Here is a 21,605-nt window from a genome sequence, read left to right on the forward strand (position 1 = left end):
CACCATTCAAAAGAAAAGGGATGGCATTGAAATCGATACATGTTCATCCTCCATACCTGCAGATAAGAAAGACGATAATATTATTGTCATAGTAATAATACCAAAATCTGAAATACACCATCTAGCATATAACTTGTTCATTAAATTGGAAATTGCAATAACATTTACATCAAAGCTGTGTGATAATATTGCTTTATATGCCTATCATTTCTTAAGGCAAACCTCCTTATTGCCCGATAAATATCATCACCAAAATAACAAGGTTATAATGTATTGTGTTTTTAAAAGGTTTCAAAATTCTATTAAAATATTCCAAGCCAACTCACTTAGTGGCTTAGGAGTGATTAAATAACATACTGCCCCCTTTAATTTCATATACTTGTCTTATTGAAATTGCCAAATGAAGTTGGCTAGGTATTAATTTATTTATTAAAATAAACCTTGTCTATGCAAGATAATTAATGCGATATAATTATATATAATCATATATATTTATATATATACGACTTATACATCTTATGGATACTTGACTGCGGGAGTATGTATATGGTCGTGTATATGTACTCTCGTACCCATGTATTCACATAAAATATATATATATATATAATTATATATACGATATAAACATTAGTCACTGCAAAATTTGATTAATAATTAATAAGTAATTAATTAATAATAAATAATAATAATAACATATTACCTCGAAAAACAACAAAACCTAGGGTTATGAACCCTAAAATTTCTGTGCAGACCATCTAGGTTACTTGATGCAATGACTAGCAAGGTTTGACAAGGTCAATCGTAGGTCTACCTGGCTCAGGTTAGGGTTCCAGACGTCATAGAGTTCTTTCTTTCCTTTACCTCCTGACCTGATGATACCTTCCCTCCCTTCACGAAGGACGACGATCTCTTGCACACACTTGGCCAATGAAATCAGGTAGATCCAAAATCTTGTCCTGCTCTGTCATTTCATAATTCATTGACATAGGTAAAACATCATGTCAAAATGTTAACTATAAATTCATCAATTAATCAATTAAAGTCCATCACTGCAAAATTTGATTAATAATTAATAAGTAATTAATTAATAATAAATAATAATAATAACATATTACCTCGAAAAACAACAAAACCTAGGGTTATGAACCCTAAAATTTTTGTGCAGACCATCTAGGTTACCTAATGCAATGACTAGCAAGGTTTGACAAGGTCAATCGTAGGTCTACTTGGCTTAGGTTAGGGTTCCAGACGTCATAGAGTTCTTTCTTTCCTTTACCTCCTGACCTGATGATACCTTCCCTCGCGAGACCGGATGATACCTTCCCTCCCTTCGCGGAGGACGACGATCTCCTGCACACTTGGCCAATGAAATCAGTTATATCCAAAATCTTGTCTTGCTCTGTCATTTCATAATTCATTGACATAGGTAAAACATCATGTCGCAATGTTAACTATAAATTCATCAATTAATCAATTAAAGTCCATCAAATCATCATTGTAAGCATAGTGGGCATCATTCAAATATGCATGAACATCTAAACATATACTCTCAATTAAAGTATGGAAAACTAGGGCACATAAAACATCTTGCAAGTTTAGCATAAACACACTAGGGCAAAAATGTATCAGGGTGTAATTACTGCATATTAACAACTAGGGCACAAGTGGGATGTAACACACTTGTCTTCCTTGTAGGTACACATCTAGAATTGATTTATTGGTATGCAATGCTTGATTGATGTAAAATTTGAATCGTTCTAGTACAATTTTGGCCAATTGTTGGTCTCATATCCAAGAGGAGAACTTGGATTGGGGTCTATTTAACTAATTTGCTACCAGATGGACGACTAATTTGCTACTAGATGGACAGTTCCTTTTTTATTCTTGATGTTCAAGTGGAATTGTTCAAATGTATGAATACCACTTTTTATGTTTCACAAATTTCTGTGCATCTCCAATAACTCTTTGTAATTTGTATGGATGATGGTTTCTTTCTCTAGTATGCATTACTTTTGATAATATAAGCCTCTTTGATCATTTGTGGGATATTTTCTCAATGGAAGTGAATATTTCATTTTGATAAGCAATTGGGTGAACAAATTGAATGAGAACTCCTCCAAATGCATATTTAGATACATTTATCTCTGTCTGAAATGGTTGTTGAAGATTAGGAAATGTGAATATTGACACCAAATAAAGTTTGCATTTTAACCTCTTGAATGCTTTCTATTGTTTTGCTAACCAGCTAAAGGGTTTCTTTGTGACACCTTTGGTGACTTAATTCAAAGCCCGTGTGATATGAAAGAAACCAAGAAATAAAAAGTTGACAGCCCCAAGGAATAGTGAATTTCTGTGAGGGTCTTTCGTATAGGCCATTCTGGAATGATGGACATCTAGCCATATGTAGTCCATGGGCATCAACATTGTACCTACGTTATATTGTATCTCCTTTGTGTTAATTTTAAGGATCAGAATTATATATGCAGGAAGTGCAGAATTAAATTTCTCTGATTTAATTAACCTGAAGCAATGTATATCAATATATTGCTTGACATCAATTTGCTAGTCTTTAATTACAGCATATAGGAAAATATTCTTTCACAAGTTTTGAGTGAATGTACACAGCATATGATTTTTGGATGACACAGCGTATAACTTTCGGATGACTCAGCATATAACCTACACAGGCTTCACATGTAATCACTACAGGTTATACACTGACTATCGCATGTATAACAAGAGAGTGTGATTCCACAGATTATGCGTATATACAGTAATATTCTCACGGTTGATACAATTGTATACACAGAAGATTGGATACGCAGCAGGGCCGCCACGGATATTGTGAATATTCGCAATATAAACTTTATCGACAAAACTACCATTGCCTAAAGCTCTAGAATTAACAAGTAATATATCCGTCTAGACCATACGAAGGGACATGACTCTAAATGGAGTAACCCGTCAAAACAAGGGTGATTAGGATAAGTAAATTCGATCAACACTCCCTCACTAGCGTGTTGAATACTAATTAAATATTAGTTAAGTAATTAACACTCTCAATACATATTAACATGTAGGAAATGTAAATAGAAAAGAAATCGCAGAGGTAATTTAGCGATAAGTAAGATAATAAAAGGTTAAAGATAGCAGTCAGGGGAAAGTGTAATGTCCCCTGCTAGGTTTTGATCAATTTTAACCATAATTAATCTATTTTCAAAGTACTTATGACTTAAACTAAGAGTCAAGATTCCCTTAACATGAATCATATCTGGAATGTTCTTTCTTTCTTTAGTCAATCAAGTACTTGTTATCTTACCATGCTAAATAGTTAATCTTATTCTGATTTATTCATAGATCATTATGTATTTACCAATTACTATTCATATGAATTATTACTAATTTCTAAAGGTATTATATTAGCATTTATTATTATCAATATCTATATTTACAATCTTTATATTATTCCTTACTCTGATTTGAATATATGTATACATAAATAAATAAGTAAATTAAGTAATATTACCACCTATTATATAAATTACTAATACTACTACTTAAACATTACTTGTTAGTAATATGTTTGGTGGCTGGTAATGGCAGACACTGCATATGGAATTAAGGATGACTGTCATAGTTTATACCAATATTACCATTGCATAAAAACATCATCAGACTTCATATATTAATCATACGTATTAAGCACATCACCATGCAAACCCCCAAGAAAAAGGATGTTACTGCCTGTAACTTAATCATGGTTCTGATCTGATCTGATCTATTGGCTGACCTCCTTTTATGAGTACAGACTATATGATAATCCCCCATCTATAAGATGTTTGCCGATAACATATCCCCCCCCTTCGGGAATAATTGTAAATGCCTTCTTATATCTTGTTTGGGAATGATAAGTTATGTTGCCAAAAGTCATGCCTTATATTCATTTGTTTACTAATCGCATCACTTCATTACTATTTGGTTAATGATTATACTTGCACTCTTATCCAATCTTATCTTATATGTTATCTTGTCTTATTCAATCTGCCTCCTTGTGATTATAATCACTGTTTTTGGTTTCTTAATTCGTGTCTTCTATATACCAACGATAATGATTATCATGATTGCTGCATTAACACTAATTCGTTCTGTTTGCCGCCTCTACGGTATTAGCACAGTTGATCTATCTTCCATTGCTACTTTGATGATTAATATTTAATTGAAATCTGTATTGCTCATTTCATAACTACTGTTATATGATTGCTGAATATCGCACCATACTGGATACCTTCTTAGACTAATCGATATGTATACATATTAGTCTTTATCGATTGTGTATGGAGGGTAGGCTATTAACATTGATGAAAATAACTTAATCGATTGTTAGATGCTTAAGTCTTTGTTTCGTTGCTTATTCAGTGCTTCAAACCCTTAATGTAAGACATGTCTAATATTCCGTCATACATTAATCACGCAATACGTATAAATTCGATGACTTAGTATATATTTATTCTGTGTATGAATACATGAATACAATGGATGGCGAGTTGTTGTAGGTTGTTGTATATGTATATCACTCATCATGTAGCTTGCTGTATATGTATATTACTCCAGGTATATATAATACCAAGTATATCATAATGGTCTGATTATATATATATATATGTACATATAATCAGACTGTATTTGAGCATGTAATAAATATTAATATATAATAATATTTAATAAATAAATTTCAAATAATCATTTGTTGTTAATAGTAATACTTACTTCATTTAGGATATATATATAACGATCAAGGAGGGGACATGACAGAAAGACATCTCCTGCTGCTAAACATCAACACTTTGAGATAAAACAACACATCTCTAGAATTTTATGCAACTTGTGTTGCTGCAGAGTATTGACCACTTGTTGAATATGATTCAAATTTTCTTTTGTGTCTTGTTGAGGATGAATATGCCATCCAAGTAGACAATAACAAATAAAGGTGTAGATGGCTGGAGAATTTTACCATCCTTCACATGAATGTTTTAGGAGCATTAGTCAAGTCAAAGGGGACAATCAACCATTAAAACAAGCCTTGCTTTGCTTGAAGGTTGTTTTCCAAATATCTAAGGACTCAATAGGTCTTTGATTGTACCTTGGTTTGAGATCTATCTTTGTAAAGCACTTTGTACCACAAATTTGGTCCAGTGGGTTTTCTATCCTTGGAAGAGAATAGTAGTTCTTCATGATGATCTTGTGCAAGGTTTTGAAGATGATGCACAACCTATATGTGCCATCCTTCTTTGGCACACGTATAATTGGGGCCCCTCAAGGCTGGAAGTGATGTGTTGTCATAGCATTGTAAGTCGTTAGGAAGAGGCAGTACTAGGATCAAATCAATGGTACGTGTTACCATCGAATGGTTAGGTATGCTATTTAGGAATTGGAAAACATCCTTGTATTCCTTCAGTACTTTTTTCATCTGTTACTTTTCCACCAAAGGGCATGTAGTGTTAGCTTGTATCACAAGAATGTTTTCCTTGTGTTCAGGTCTTACCATTAGCAAAATAAATTTCTTGCTACAACTTATCAGTGTTTTACATTGCTTGGCACTAAGAACAAAACCTTGGGGACTGCTTCTAGTATGTGGTAACAATTCTCACCAACATCTTTGACAGTATTCCTGGGATTTGCTTCATATAGATTGCATGGCATTGGAGAGATATGGTTGCCCAATTAAGACAATACCTCTGATGGTGCAACGTCACAAAGGATGTCATTTTGAAAAGGATTGATTTTGTAGTCCAAAATGAGTGACACTCCAATGGTGTATGGTTGTGGGAGAGGCATTAGTCCCAGGTTCAATCTCTGGACTGTTTAGGAGAAATCAGGTCTTTCAACTCCTATTGTGAATAATGAAGTGTATCAGGTTTTTGTGACTCAAATTTTAGAATGGAACAAGCTTTTGGCTTCTTCTAGATCCAAACTGGAAGAAGATGCTATGTTGGTGCTAGGTTTGAAGTCTATGTTTTGTTTTCCTTTTTTTGGATGCCACTTTGTTGGAACTTAATGCTTCTAATTGTGCAATCAAGGCTTTCCAAGCATGACATTCCTTGGTAGTGTGATTTTTGGAATTTTAATTTCTACATTGTTTGCTAGTTATTCATTATCTCTTTTGCTCTTCAGGTGGTGTGTTCTTGTGGGAATGGCATAGAGATCCTATTTGCTTCTTCCAATTTGGCTTTGCTTCCAAACTTGGATTTTCTTACCATATGTATTGTTTCTTTATTTACCTTGGGAATTAGAATCATTATTCTTGAACTTGTGTTTGGCTTTTGCTTCATGTTGTCCTCATTTTTGAAAATAAAAAAATGTGACAACCCCTACAAATTTTTGCTTAAAATGTGTCATTTTTGTCTCCAAGGCACGTTTTACGAGGTGCAAAACTCACATTTGTTAGTGTCAAATCATTGGGGGGTGTCTTCGCCATCATTGTCTAAGTTTTGGTGAGTTTTGGTTTTCTTTTTCCTAGCTTTTTGTGCAATTTCGGGTTTCAGAGCAGTCACTGCCGGATGAAGATTTTACTCTTAAGGCACGCTTCCTGAGGCAAAAATTTTGCTTCTTGCCGGACTGGACTAATCTTCGGTCCATCCTCAATTCACGTTTAAAATTTCATCGCGTTTCGAGTTCGTTTGCTATGTCTTTCCTTCAATTTTGGGTTTTTTCTTCCTGACTGCAGGTGGAAAATTTTCCTTTGATTGCGAGTTTTAATTTTTTTTTGTTTTAGTGTTGTAGGGAAATTTTAAAACAATTACAAGTTCACTTTATTTAAAACTTGTCACTTGTAACTTACCTTTTATTTCCCCCTTGCTTTTTATGTCTTTTAAGTCATTGTAGGAACTTTTTGGACAAATTGCAAGTGAATTTAAAATTATAAGTTTAAAAAGAACTTGTATTTTCTTTTAAAAGTTTCTATTTAAGTGATTTTAAGTTGTGGTAGGGATTCTTTTTCTCTATTACAAGTTTTAATGTTCTTTTTACTTGTAATAGGGTTTTTATTTTCCTATTACAAGTCTTTTTGTTCCTTTATGTTTTTAAAACTTGTAATGAGGATTTTATTTCCCTAGTAAAAGTTGTTTTGCTCTTTATTTTTGTGTTCTTCTTTTAAAACCCGAATTTGACTTGGGAGTTGAAAAAGTGAAACAATTAAAACTTGTAAAAGGGTTTTTAAAACCCGATTACCTATCTTTTGCAAGCATTTTAAACTTGTATTTGCAGCTCAAGAACCCGAAATGCATTTTTGCTCCCCAAAAAACCCATTTTTTATGGTTTGAATCCGATTTTCATGGAGGAATGCATTGAATGAAGGAGGTGGGACGTTTTGTTCCTCATTTGCTAGTTTATGCGCCACGTTTCCTTGCTATTTGGGAGGCGTTTTTACTGATTTGGAGCCACGTTTTTGCCCCATTACGGACGTTTTTCAAACACATGTTGCTGCATTTTGATCCTCCATTGCAAGGCATTTTTCCTTCTTCATCTCCAACGTGGATTTGCAATATGATTGAAGGCGTTTTTCTTCCCCCATTCATGCCGTTTTGGTGCAAGAAGTTTGAATCCGAGTTTGTTTTGGTTGCCAAGGGTTTTCAGCATGTCTATCTATGGAGCATTTCAGTTCTTCCCAAGCTCAATTGTTTTGGTCTAGGGCATTTGACCAAGCAAAAATTCGGGTTTCTAAGTGATCTTCCCAAATGGATAAGTTCTTTGAATGCAAGTTGTAAATGTGCAAGATTTTCCCCCCTTTGGTAAAAAGAGTTAATCTTCTTTTATAAAATTTACAAATGTTAAAGAATTGCCATGAGATTCATTCATTTGATTTCGGGTTTTACAAATCTGATTGCAAACAAGAGTTTTTCCCATTTTCCAAGTTTGCCATTATCGGTTGGTATCATTCTTTCCATTTTCCCCTTATGTCAAAACCCGATTATAGTTGTGTCTTCACTTGCAGTCAGCCTTCCAGAATCTGAAATTGGTCCAAAATGCACTCAAAAAACACTTGAAAATGAGATTTAAAGGTCCAATTACAAGTGCAAACTTGTAGTTACTCATTACACATGAAGTTGCATGTTTGTTCTCCACAATTGCAAGATAATGCTCTTGTTTTTCCACACATGTAATGCAGTCTTCAAAACCCAAAATTCACTTGTGAGCCCATTTTTGCATCAATTTATCCCTGCTGATGTCAGTCTTGTTTGCACACATGACCTACCAAATCAGTAAATTAAGGCATGGGCCTTATTTTGCAAGCAAATAAAAAAACAATAACATGACGAAGCCACATAAGTGATATGAATGGTGAGAGCATAGAATGCTTTCAAGACATAGGTAGGCTTCTTACTTCAGCCTTGCAAAGAACTTACCTCTTGAAAAGCTAGTAGTACCCCAAGCAAGAAGATAAGGTTGAAGTTCGTTGGCCAAGGACACAAAGATCATTAAGGATGCAAATTCCTGTTTCCGGTTCAAGATGTCTTCACCAATCTAGAATACTTCAAGTTCTAGCATCCTGAAGCAGCATGAAGATCATTACAGACAAAGGATGATGTAGTTAGAGTCGTGTCTTCAGACACAAAATAATTTCAATTATGCATTTGTAATTTTGTTTTGACAAATTACATGTAATGTCAAATTTGTAATTGCAAGTGTCGCTTTCACTTTCACTTGCACTTTCGTAAAAATGTAATTACATGTAAGGTAACTACAAGTTGAGTTAGATTAGGACTGTAGTTGGAATAAGTCATGGTGGTTGAGAGTATAGATGAAAAAATCTGCTAAAAATTGCCAAAATTGCTATTTTTCTCGAGCCAAAACCCTAGTCGATTTAATCGCCGTTTAAATCGGGGCCGTTTTTTTTTAAAATCAGGGGTTTTTTGCCATTAAAATCACGAAAAAATCGCTCGCAAAACAGTAAAAATCGCGGTATGCAATCCTAAAAGTGGCTTTTGTTTTTACAAATGAGGGCAAAGTTGATTTTTTTAAGTGCGCGACTGGAGGAGACGCGATGGCCAACGGGATTGATGAAAGTTCTTGACGCAGCAGACAGTATAACTTTGACGCAGCATATTGAAATCAAGTATTTACAATATTTACTGTATAACTATAGAGTATAGTTTTTTGGCAAAACAATAAATCGTTAACGAGTTAATCATTGTTCTATTTTTTTGTTTTCAGATTAACAATTTATTTTTTGATTTTCACAGTCCCAGATAATATATATTCCTAGTATTTATAAATTTAGTGTATATATTTGTTTTTTAAGAATATTTTAAGAAATTATATATTTTCAAATGTTCGATAATTTTGCCGATTTATTGCGGATTTTTTCCCGATTCCCGATTCCCGATTTTTAAAAAATTTTCGGCCAAAAGATTTATTGCCAATTAAGATATTTACATCTTTGGTTGAGAGAATTTCTCAAGTTAGTTGGGATCCTACCACCTTTTTCTCAAGCTACTCTCCTATAAATACTTGAGGGGGTCTATTGTAATTGATATCTTTTAGCAATGCAACAAAATTTTGTCAGTCTGTATGTGCACTCTAAGACTTTGAGCTTAGATGTAAATCAAATTGCTTTCAATAAAAGAGGCAAGTTGTGTTGAGACTTTGTGCCAATTCAAGTTGTTATGTGACGACATTTTTTGGAGTTGATCGTGATTTTTGTTCTATTGTTCAAGAGAGATTTAAATTCAATCCTGCAGACTTTGAGCTGCTAATTGTATTTAGAGTTATATGTTTGGTTTTCAGATTTGGTCTTGCAGACTTTGAGCTGCTTATCATATTTGAAGCTAGTATGGAAAGCTCAAGAGGGAAGATAGCTTGTAGACTTTGTGCTGCTTATATTTTTAAGACTTGTGCATGTAAGGTGAAGTGCATCATGTAGTTAGACTTTGAGCTGCTACATACTGTGCTTGGTTACTAGAAAATCATCTAAAAAGGTTGAACGGTACTGCACATGAGTGGTGGCATAATGGACTCATCACTTTCCAACATGATGAGATTACCACCTACCAGGAGTTTGCTGATTTGTTAGTAGAGGTATTTGATAAGAAAGATCCCGAGTCTTACTTCCGGGTGTTAGCACAGCTAAAACAAATAGGGAACTTGGAGGCGTATGTTTCAGAGTTTTTGAAACTGTCATGCATGGTAAATAACATGTCAAATCAGCGGTTAGTAGTTTTGTTTATAAAGGAACTCATGGAGCCTTTGAGAGGTTGGGTAAAGGCATTTGATCCCCCAACACTTCTACTTGCCATTAAAAAGGCACGGAGTATGGATGTGATAGCCACTCAGAATAAATTTGGGTCAAAAGGATCAATATCTTTCAATGATAATAGGAATTTCAGCAAAGGGAAAGAAAAATCAGACTTTAGAAATGATTACAAACCAAAGCCAGCAGCCCCTCCCTTAGATCATGAGACACTTAACGATTTAAGGCAGAAGAAACTCTGTTTTTATTGCAAAGGTCCTTATGATGCCAACCATGACTGTCCTTTGAGGCCAAAGGGTAGGGCAAACAGAGTAATGTGGGCATATTATGAAGATTCAGAATCTGATCATGAAGGTCAGCCTGCTGGTTATGATGATTTAGAGGCTGAAAATGACACACAGGGTCCTTTGAGACTTGACAAGATGGATGCAGAAGGTGATGAACACCTTAAGGAGGCACTTCTCACGAGTATTCAGCAGGAAGGGTCATTCAGAATGAGAGGAGTACTTGCTGGTCAAAAAGTTATTACCCTGCTGGATACTGGAGCCACACATAACTTTATTGATGTCAGGTTAGTGGAGAAGAGAGGAATCCAAGCAGAGGAGTTTGAGGGCATCCGTGTGAGGGTGGCAGATGGTTACACGTTAAAGTGTAATAGGATGATTACACAACTCCCATTGTGTGTAAACAATTATGAGTTCAAGACTGATTTCTATGTGGTTCAGATGGGAGATATAGATTTGGTCCTTGGTATGAAGTTGTTGCATGAACTAGGGAAGTTTACACTTGACTTGCAGGAGATGGAGATGTCTTTCACCGTTGATGAAAAGACACATGTGCTGAAAGCGATTAAGGACAACAATTTCAGAATGATTACACTCAGGCGGATGGAGAGGCTTGTACGCCATGATCAGATTGAGTGGGCAGCAGAGTGTAGGATCATGCCCATACAACAGAATGCTCAAAAAGTTGAATATCATCCTAACATTCAGATACTGAGAACCAAACATAACAAGGTTTTCAGTGACATACCATTAGGGAGGCCACCAGATAGGGGTTTTGAGCACATCATTGAGCTAGAGGAGGGTGCGAAGCCAATAATGATTACTCCATATAGACATTCGAAGCTCTTGAAAGATGAAATAGAGATAACCATACAGGAGCTTTTGGCCATGGGACATATTTGGCCTAGTAAGTCCCTCTTTGCTTCTTTAGTTGTTTTGGTGAAGAAGGATGGCACATTGCGGATGTGTATTGATTACAGGGTTCTTAATAAGTGGACAATCACAAACAGATATCCCATTCCACGTATTGATGAGCTTATAGATGAAATACATGGGGCCTGTTATTTTTCATAGATTGATTTGAGATCAGGCTATCACCAGATTAGTGTCCGTGAGCAAGATATTGAGAAGACTGCTTTTCGTTGTCATTATGGACATTTCGAGTTTGTGGTTATACCATTTGGGCTAACCAATGCTCCTGCTACTTTCCAGTCCACAATGAACAAAGTCTTCAGACATCAGTTGAGGAAATCAGTATTGGTGTTCTTTGATGATATAATGGTTTATAGTTGTACTTGGGAGGATCACCTTAGTCACTTAGATATAGTTTTGAGCATTCTGAGTGGGGAGTCCTTGTATGCCAAGGAATCCAAATGTGACCTTGGAATGATTGAGTTATTGTACTTGGGCCATATTATCAGTGCAGAGGGAGTGCGGATGGATCCTGAGAAGATCTGTGCTATTGTAGATTGGCCTACTCTAGTGAACCTTACTCAGTTGCGTGGGTTCTTGGGCCTATGTGGTTTCTACCACCATTTTGTTAACGGTTATTCATGCCATGCGACACCTTTGACAGACTTGATGAAAAAGGGTGCCTTCTTATGGACTCCTGAGGCCCAGGAGTGTTTTGAGAGGTTCAAGGAGCTCATGACTTCATGTCCAGTACTTGCTACACCTGACTTCTCGAAGTCATTTGAGTTACAATGTGATGCCTCTGGCGAGGGCATTGGGGCAGTGCTTATGCAGGACAAGCACCCTATTGCTTATGAGAGTAGGAAACTCTGTGGACCTGAGAGAATTTACAGCATTTATGATAAGGAAATGTTGGCCACAATGCATGCACTGGCCAAGTTTAGACATTACTTAGTGGGCAGCAAGTTCTGCATTAAGATTGACCACAATAGTTTGAGACATTTCCTTGGGCAGCGTGACTTAAATGATAGGCAACAAAAGTGGGTCAGCAAACTTTAGGCTTTCAACTTTGATATTTCCTATATCAAAGGCACACAGAATGTTGTTGCAGATGCCTTGTCACGTCGTCCCCACCTGAATTCTATGGTCTAGATAGCAGAGGATTGGCAGCATATTATAGTGGCAGAGTATGCCAAAGATAGCTGGGTTGCAGGTGTGATAGAGGGGTCAGTAGTTGATAGCAGGTATACAATTGTAAATGAATTGATCATCTACAAGGGGAGAGTGTACTTGATCCTAGGATCGGAGTTGAGGAGTAGGGTACTACGGTTTTTTCATGATGAACCGATGGCAGGACATCCCAGGTTTTTCAAAACCTACAGACAGGTTCGTGAGCACTTCACGTGGAAAGGGCTCAAGGCGGATGTTCTACAATATGTTAGAGAGTGCCCTGTTTGCCAGCAAAATAAACAAGAGCATACATACCCTGCTGGTTTACTTTAGCCACTTCCAATTCTTGACAGGAAGTGGGAATGTTTGTCTATGGATTTCATCATAGGGTTGCCGAGAGCACAGGGACGTGATTGCATATTTGTGGTTGTGGATCGTTTGATGAAGTATGCTCACTTCTATCCGATCACCACCACTTATTCACGATTCAGGTAGCAGAGTTGTTCTTCAGAGAGGTATTCTGATTACATGGCTTGTTGCGGACTATTGTCAGTGATAGGGACACTCAGTTTTTGAGCCACTTTTGGCAGGAGCTTTTCAGATCTGTGGGACCGAGCTTACACCGAGCACCAGTTACCACCCTCAGACTGATGGCCAAACTGAGATAGTTAACAAATGGGTGGAGGGATACCTCAGGAACTATATTTGAGGGCAGCAAAAGGCGTGGGTGAAGTGGATTTACCTCTGTGAGTATTGTTACAATACCACTCACCACATGTCCATTCAGATGCCACCATTTACAACACTGTACGGGTATGAGCCTCCTAGTTTCATTGACTTATTGCTGAGTGACAGTAGGGTGCCTAGTGCGGGAGACATGATACAGGAGAGTCAGGACATTGTGAAGACTCTTAAGGAAAATATAGCCAAGGCACAAAATCAGCAAAAACAATATGTGGATCAGAAGAGGACAAAGAGGTCATTTGAGGTAGGAGACATGGTGTATTTGATGTTGCAGCCTTATCGACAGTCTATTCTCAGGAGGAGTGGAGCAGAGAAGCTCAAGCCTCGATATTATGGCCCTTTCAGAGTAGCCAGGCGTATAGGTGAGGTGGCTTATGAGTTGGATTTACCGACAGATACCAGAGTACACAATGTGTTTCATGTGTCACGTCTCAAAAAGGCATTGGGACACCGTATTGTTCCTTCCACGGTCTTACCACCCCTGGATGATGAGGGGAAGTTGATACTCGTACCTAAAGCTATCATTGAGTTCAGGGAGAGGAATTTCAGGAGACGTACTATCACAGAGTACCTGGTGAAATGGAAGGATTTGCCGGTAGAGGATGCTACTTGGGAGAGTGAGGAGATTTTACAGCATCCGGAGTTGAGATTGCTTGAGGACAAGCAATTTCAGGAGGGGTGGACTGTGATGTCCCTTTCTAGTTGACATTTGTCAGCCGAGTAGATTTATCACTGACCCTCGTAGGCTGATGAGGTTGGTTAGAGGGTCCTCCGGAGTTTGATTCGTCATCTTCAGACCGAGCACTCTAGGACTGGTTTTTGTTTGAGGTTTCTTGGACTCCGTTTGAGATACTTTCTATTTTTAGCAGTCCTGCTATTTATAGCCAGTGGGTTAGGCAGGGGTAGAGTATGGTTTGGCAGTCTCCAGTTCAGACGGCAGGCAATTCTGATGAATACTTAGAGAGATATTAATATTTAATTATAAATATTAAATGGGCGAACTTTAATGTTTTAATGTTTTAAAAGTCACTTTAAGTTATAGCTTAAGTGAGGGTCTATTTTTCATCAGATGGGGCCAGTTTTTATATTGAATGAAAAGTGATTTATTTTTGACACTTCAATAGTCAAAAATAAATAATAAAAGTTAAAACTTCATTAAATGCCAAATCGCACCCTTCTTGGGAATTGCACCAAACCCTAAGTGGAGAAGATTAAAGAAGATTTTAGGTCTTCTTTTCATTATGCTAAGTTTTGATATTTTTGATTGGAGCTTTGAGAGGAGTTTTTGGCCAAGGGTTTCAGCAGAAGATTCTTCTGCAGTGATCAGAGGTATCGGTGCAGGAAAACGTGGGATTCTTGTACAACAGCATCAGAGGCTGTGAAATATCAGTTGATCTTGCTTATTCAGTTGGTTTCATTCAGGGACCAAGTTTGTGCTAATTAGTCAGAGAGGCACCGCCAATCTTTAGTGATTTGTGCAGCAGCAAGAAGGAAAACAGAGATGCACAAAGGGAATATTATTTGGTGGCTGTATGGCTGCTTGGGAGTTGCGCCAATCACCTGAAGGAGACTGCAATCTGCATGTTGGAGGGTTGCAAAATATATTAAAATAAGCAGAAGGTGCGCCTAGCCTGGAGTCTTCCATTAAGCTATCATGCAAGCTGTTCGGGCCAGTCTAGAATAAGTTACAACATGCTGTCATAACGGACTGTATATGACCAGCAAGAAAGAAATAAGGGTTTCCAGAATTTCTTGGTATTTATCAGTTTCCTCTCTAGTATTGTTTGTTTATGTATTGAGGATAAATAAAGGTTGAATAAATGTAATAAGGGTTTGATCAGTTTACTATCAAATTATAATTGATTTTTAGCAATTCCCCATAGTTTCTTTTTGAGTTTGTAATAGTCAAAGTTATACTTGCTGTTCAAACTTAAAACGCAACAGGTTCAACTAAACTTCAGTTGTCAGAGTTGAGGGCCTTTTGAGGTTCTTACAGTAAACCCTTCATATGTGAGGCTGACTTATCTAATTACCAATTAGAATCAGTTACCCAAATTACCTCCCTCACCTAATACGTAAGTCACCTGTTTGCCCTTTTAATCTAAACACCATTAAGATATTAATACCATGGTATTGGAGGGATAAAATTCCATCTTACGTATGTCCTAACACATTCATTTCAAGAAATACAGTTAGACTATATAATTACTTATGGAGCTATGGTTTCCTTGACATGGCTTGACATATTGTAAGAATGTATGCAGTTTTAATTAGTGATTTTGTCTCCTATCATTGCCTGCATGCACATGCTTTAAGCCTTTAGTATAAGTTACACCCTGAACATAGATTTCAGGGTGTGCTCTTGATGCTAATGTTTAAATCCTTGAAAAATATGAGTGTAATATATGCAGTTCTTTCAAACCATTTGAATAAAGTGATATTGCATTTAATCCTGGCACTACATTAGAATTGAAATAAATGAAAAAAATCCCAAGACTATGTCTAAGTTTCATGGCTGTTCTTTTGGTAAAGGCCCTGTTTTATTTAAAAAGATGAGCAGTGTGATACTGAATAATAAATAATAACTGCTGTGAAAGGGAAATAAATTGTCAATACAATCTTAAGAAAAGCTGTGGATCGCTCTAGAAGTTAAACAACTTGTTTAAACTTAAAAACGTAATAGAGAAGTAGTTTCAGAGGTCCATGCCATTTTCATGCATGGGCTATAATTATATATATTGGTTTAGAGTAATAATGAATGGTTATCCTATGGAGTGTTTCTGGAAGCTTGATGTTCCAAGTGTTCTAAATTTTTGTTGCTTCTCCATGTTAAAATGTTTTGGATTTCAAACAGTTGTCTTAGTTCTAGTGAGCATCCATGCTTGCAATAACTTCATGTATTTATCACTTGCATTTCAGATTTAATCTTAACCAAGAATCCAAAAGTATAAGGAACTTTGTTGAAAATTTTTAGAACCAATTGAAGTTCACCTGAAACTTGTTCATAACAAAGTCCTTTCAACTCATTTATTTGGCAGGTATTAGATACATTAGATGCTGTGCTGGATGTTGGAGGAGTTTATGATCCAAGCAGAGACCGTTTTGATCATCACCAAAGGGGATTTGATCAAGTTTTTGGACATGGATTTGCAACCAAGCTTAGTAGCGCTGGGCTTGTTTACAAGGTTTGAACGACACCTAAATTTTGGCCCTATTTAGCATTTTTAATTTTTGGGTTTCAAATGTAGATTTATCTATCTGTACATGTATTATGAAAATGTAGTTTAGGCTGAGAGGTGCATTCTCACCACACATCAACTTGGAATTCTGGTGCAGGTGGGTGGGTGTCGGGAAACATTGATTGCCAAATTTGTAACTAGCAAAGTTTATCTTAACGTTAATCTGATATGCACTGAAAGGTATTTAAAAGACTTGAGGTGACGATGCCTATATTCTTACAATTGTGGTGGAATTTGCACCTCTAGTCCTTCAGATGTTTCTTAGTGCATTTCAGATCGATGCTAAATGCTAAAATCAATATGTAGTTATTAGTTATTACTGAGGATATCTACATATCGATTTTAGCATTTAGCATTGATCTGAAATGCACTAAGAAACATCTGAAGGACTAGAGGTGCAAATTCCACCACAATTGCAAGAATATAGGCATCGTCATCTCAAATCTTTTGAATACCTAACAGTGCATATCAGATTAACGTTAAGATGGAACTGTGCTAGTTACAAATTTGAGGTTGTCTTTTTCAGCCATTGGAAGAAGGCATATAATTTAACTTGTACTTTAAAATTCATATTTTTGCTTGTGGCTTGTGGTATGTTTTGTACTTTTAAAGTATGGTTCTTGAAGATGTTATTTTATATTCGGATGTTTCTTCTTAGTTTGAATATTTTTAACCAAAAATTCCTAGACTAATTGTAGGAGATGCACAAGATATTTGTTCCAAGACTCATCCAAGTTTCCAATCAATATTACAGTTGCTTTCCTTCATCGCTGTCATCTAGAGTTTTGACATTACAGGTCCAAAGATAAAATTTTAGAGATAGAATCACATATCCCTCTTTCTACTTTCTATTGGTATCGTAATTCCTTTTTTAACAGACTGTTCTCTGCTTATAGAGTGTTGCAAAAGTCTTATTGATACAGGAACATATTTGTATAACAAATTACATTCTGTCATTAATGACAACAGACATGAATTAAGAATCAAGATCATTTTAGTATGTAACAAAAGTTAAAACATATAATGTCTCCGATGATGCCTTTTGGTTCAAGCCCATGGTTTGGGTAAATTAATTCTGTGTGGCTCAAAGAAATTTGATTATCTTGTCTTTGAGTTGGAATGTGTGCATGTCCTGTCAGATAGCTTTTGATTTATCGTTCTTGATTGTGTTTAAAAATTCATGTTAATTTCTGGAAAAGGTTTGGGTATAGTTGTACATTATGCATCACACTAACTACATGTATATGCCTATTTTTGTTGGGTGAAAAAATCTTATCTTACACAAAATGGTTCCATTTCCATCTTATTCAGCAAGATGCTAGCATTCTCAAAAGAGTATAGTTGGTAGGGAAAATTTGGAAATACTCAGGGCCTGTTCATCCATACCAAGTATTTCTTAGTTTGTTTTTCCAAAACAATAGACTTAGCCTTCTTCTTTTTTATCCTTCCAATAGTGCCATCATTAAACTTTTGAAGGATTGGTGCATTGATCTTGATTCTGATTTTTGTGTTGCCCTGCTGGTTCCTTATCTCTTGATGAATCAACTGAACTGGTTTTAATCTAGATCTCTCCTCAGTCTCTCCTGGTCTATTGTCAACAGGATTGTATTAAATATTGTCACAGGTTTCCATCTATTCGTCTTTCTCTTCATTAGTATAATCTACCAGCCTCAATATCCTAAAAGAGTTTATCTCAGTGAACGTGGTTGGGCATTTCGGCCCATTCTAGATCATTCAATTATCATTTTCATATATGATTACTTTAGGCTTTGCTTCCAACTTCTTGTTGCTTGCATGTTGTTTTATTACCAACATTCATTATTTTTTCTTGAGTAGCTTTCTGGTTCCTTGAGAAAGACAGTCCTAAGTGGCCATATTGAAAACAATATTTGTGCTGAAGCTAAATTGTTTTAGTGCACCCTCTCATTCTTAGGTGCAATAAAGAAGCTCCAAGTTAATTGGGTTGGGTAATGGTTTCCGTAAGTCAATCTCGATGCAGATTCTTGCATAATTTATATTCAAACTACTCTTGAATTGCATAAATTCCTGCAAACTTTATCCAGAATTTCCTTTGTAAGATCCTAACTTGATTAGGCACCCTTTCTCATGACTGCATGACAATATTTGTATTTCTCATAGCTGAATCTTGCATATTTATTTCGTAACAATCATAGAAATTCCTATCTCAGAATTTCACAAAGTATGTCACCGAAGCTGGACTTTATCTGTTGTTGGATTGAATTTCCTTTTGTAATTGCTTTTGTGCTTTGCTCTTCTGTAGCTGCAGTTGGACCACTAACACTACCTCCATATTCTTACTGTGCCTGATATTATAAAGCAGCATGCAGAGTTCCAAGTTGTCTTAAGTACATATGGACTAGAACTAGCCAATATAGCTTCTAGTGCTTCCATCACTTAAATTGAATTTGTAAGAGCTGCAGTTGTTGCAGCTATTGTCTCCACTCACTCTCACCTTGATTTTTTTTAAAAAATCAGCCCTTGGCTATCTGTGTGCATACCCAACTTAGTTGATGACTATGCAAGTCAAGCCTTCATCCAATTTAGGTTGCCTTTTGAAAAATCAAGGCAATGCACAGAATCTACATGTATTTATTAATCAATCTTTCCAACCCCTAATCCATGCTGTTTAACAACTTTCTCGATTGCATCAATAATCAGCGTGGCTAACACTTTGTCCTTGCTGTTTAATCTAATTTTCATATACACATTGGGCGGTCTTGTCACCTGTTCCAGCTTCATGTCTAAGGGGTGACAGAATTGTTTCCTTTTAGGAATTATTAACAGCTTTTAGATATTATTGTAATGACATTACAAGAATTCATAGTTGCAGATACTTTCCAACCTTTTGTTTCTCCAATAGTAGATTCCAAAAATATAGCAGCCAGTGCACTCTCCTGCACAATTCTAATACTTGCAATGAATACTCCCCACTTAAAGTCTCACATAAAGTCTCAAAATAACATGAAACTTCTTAAAACTTTCCATAAATGATTTCAGATGTTGGTTTTTCACATTAGAAGCTGTATTTTGGGGATTTGTGGTGTCCAAGGTGTCTGTGGCATGTGAGGAAGCTCCTTACTGTAAATCACAGAAAAGTCCTGTGAAGAATTGTAGACTAGAGCAGTTTTAGTTTAGGCATGCAAATATAGGGTTTAGTGTTATTATACACAACAAACAACAAACATATTTGCTAAGTGGCTTACTTTTTTCCTATTTTGCATGCAGCATTATGGATTGGAGATCATTGCCAAGGAGCTTGGTCTAGATGCAGGGCATTCAGATGTACAACGTGTCTATTTGGCTGTATACAAGAGTTTTGTAGAGGTAGTGTCATTGCTGTTTTCTTTGACAGATTTCTTGTTCTTCCATTATAGAAAGGCATGCAGCTGCTAGTTAACTCTTCTAACTAATGGAGCTAATTCTCTGTAAATTTAAAATGGCTTTTAGATGATAAACAATGTTGAGGAATAATTATATTTCATTACATAAGGAGTATTACATGTTAATGGTTTAAATATTTATTTTTTAATTCATTTAGTCATTATACAGAATTGCTAACTTCTAAGACGTGTTGACTTAATATTATCACCTTACAGTTGTTTACAGCACAGCATTTGGCCTTGTTTCACAGCATGTTGCTTGAATTTTTCAATTTCGAAGAATCATATAGAATTTTATTTTTCTTAAATATAATCTAGAATGTTTGTTAAAGATATACTCTGTGTGTTTCCTGTAAGTATATGATATACTCTATGTGTTTCCTGTAAGTATATGGTTATATATTCTGACTCTTATGCTTTGTTGCTATCTTCTTTATACATTTTGTTAAGGATGTTAATAAAGGTTCAAACTTGAAAGTTCAAACAATGGCTTTTCTTTTTGCTTTTTATTCTTTGATGGGATGTGTGCTCTGCTTCTTTTCTCTCCTCATTGCACCTTTAGATGAATGTTAATATATGGCTTCTATAAACCTTTGACATGCTCTCTCTCTATTTCAGGCCATTGATGCTGTAGATAATGGAATCAATCAATATGATACAGATCAGCCTCCAAAGTACGTTAACTCTACACACCTGTCATCTCGAGCTGGGAGGTTGAACTTAGATTGGATTGATGAAGATCAATCCCAAGAGAAAGAAAATGAAAGATTTTATTGTGCCATGAATCTTGCTGGTGGAGAATTTTTAGAGGTGTGCATCTATCATTCTTCATGCAAGAAACAAAAAATTCTATTATTTTAGAATCTACATGCAAAGTTACCATTGCAACTAACTCAGTAGAGCTCACTAGCACAGCTAACTTCTAATGAACTCGTTTTCAAGATTGATAATGCTGTAGCATACCTTAATCAGTATAAATATTCAAATCAAGATAGAAAATACCATTTATCCTACATACAATCAATGAAATATTTATCCTGAAGTAGGGATATTCAAGCATTATGTCTTGCTGAACTTCAAGCTTTTTTTTCTTGTTTACGACATCACAAATGAGAACGCTTTCTCTTGGTATACCCACTGTCCTAGTGCTATTTTATTTTGTCATAGCCAAAATAAGTGCAAATGATAGAAATACTTTTTTAGTATGTATATACAAGTATCAACAATCTGAAAATATAGTACAACCTAGCCTGCCTTTAAACTTTACTAAATTGTTTGTGTTTAAAATTGTGAGATTACTTTGTTCTCTTCAATTAGTATTTTGAAGAAGGGGTGGTTTTCTTGTGAAATTCTTTGTGTATTTGCATTGCAATAGGGAAGGATTTAGGATTTAAGACATGATTGAGATAGCTTTTGTATGGTTGGCTACATGTTCAGCTCTTTTTATTTGCATTTAATTTATGATGGCAAGCTTTCCTGGTAGAGTAATTCAAGCTGGTTGTATCAATATCCTTTGTTTTCTGATTCTACAAGTGTCAAAATACATCAGCTCTATTAATTTCTTATTGTAGTGAAATTTGATAAGAATTATGCAAGCTTGGAGGTGCAA

The 21,605-nt window shown here is 35.8% G+C and overlaps 1 protein-coding gene across 2 annotated transcripts in view; it reads left to right on the forward strand.

Annotated features, from left to right (window-relative positions):
- LOC131070499 (uncharacterized) overlaps positions 1-21,605 on the forward strand; it is a 42,222-nt gene that overhangs the window by 12,519 nt on the left and 8,098 nt on the right. The window contains exons 3-5 of one of the 2 annotated variants that reach the window (XM_058006063.2): positions 16,395-16,541; positions 19,842-19,940; positions 20,615-20,806. In XM_058006063.2, the coding sequence (XP_057862046.2) occupies positions 16,395-16,541; positions 19,842-19,940; positions 20,615-20,806 (438 nt within the window). The remainder of the gene's footprint in view (positions 1-16,394; positions 16,542-19,841; positions 19,941-20,614; positions 20,807-21,605) is intronic. The other variant, XM_058006064.2, reaches the window with a different exon arrangement.

Source organism: Cryptomeria japonica, chromosome 11, assembly GCF_030272615.1.
Source record: "Cryptomeria japonica chromosome 11, Sugi_1.0, whole genome shotgun sequence".
Lineage (NCBI taxonomy): Eukaryota > Viridiplantae > Streptophyta > Pinopsida > Cupressales > Cupressaceae > Cryptomeria > Cryptomeria japonica.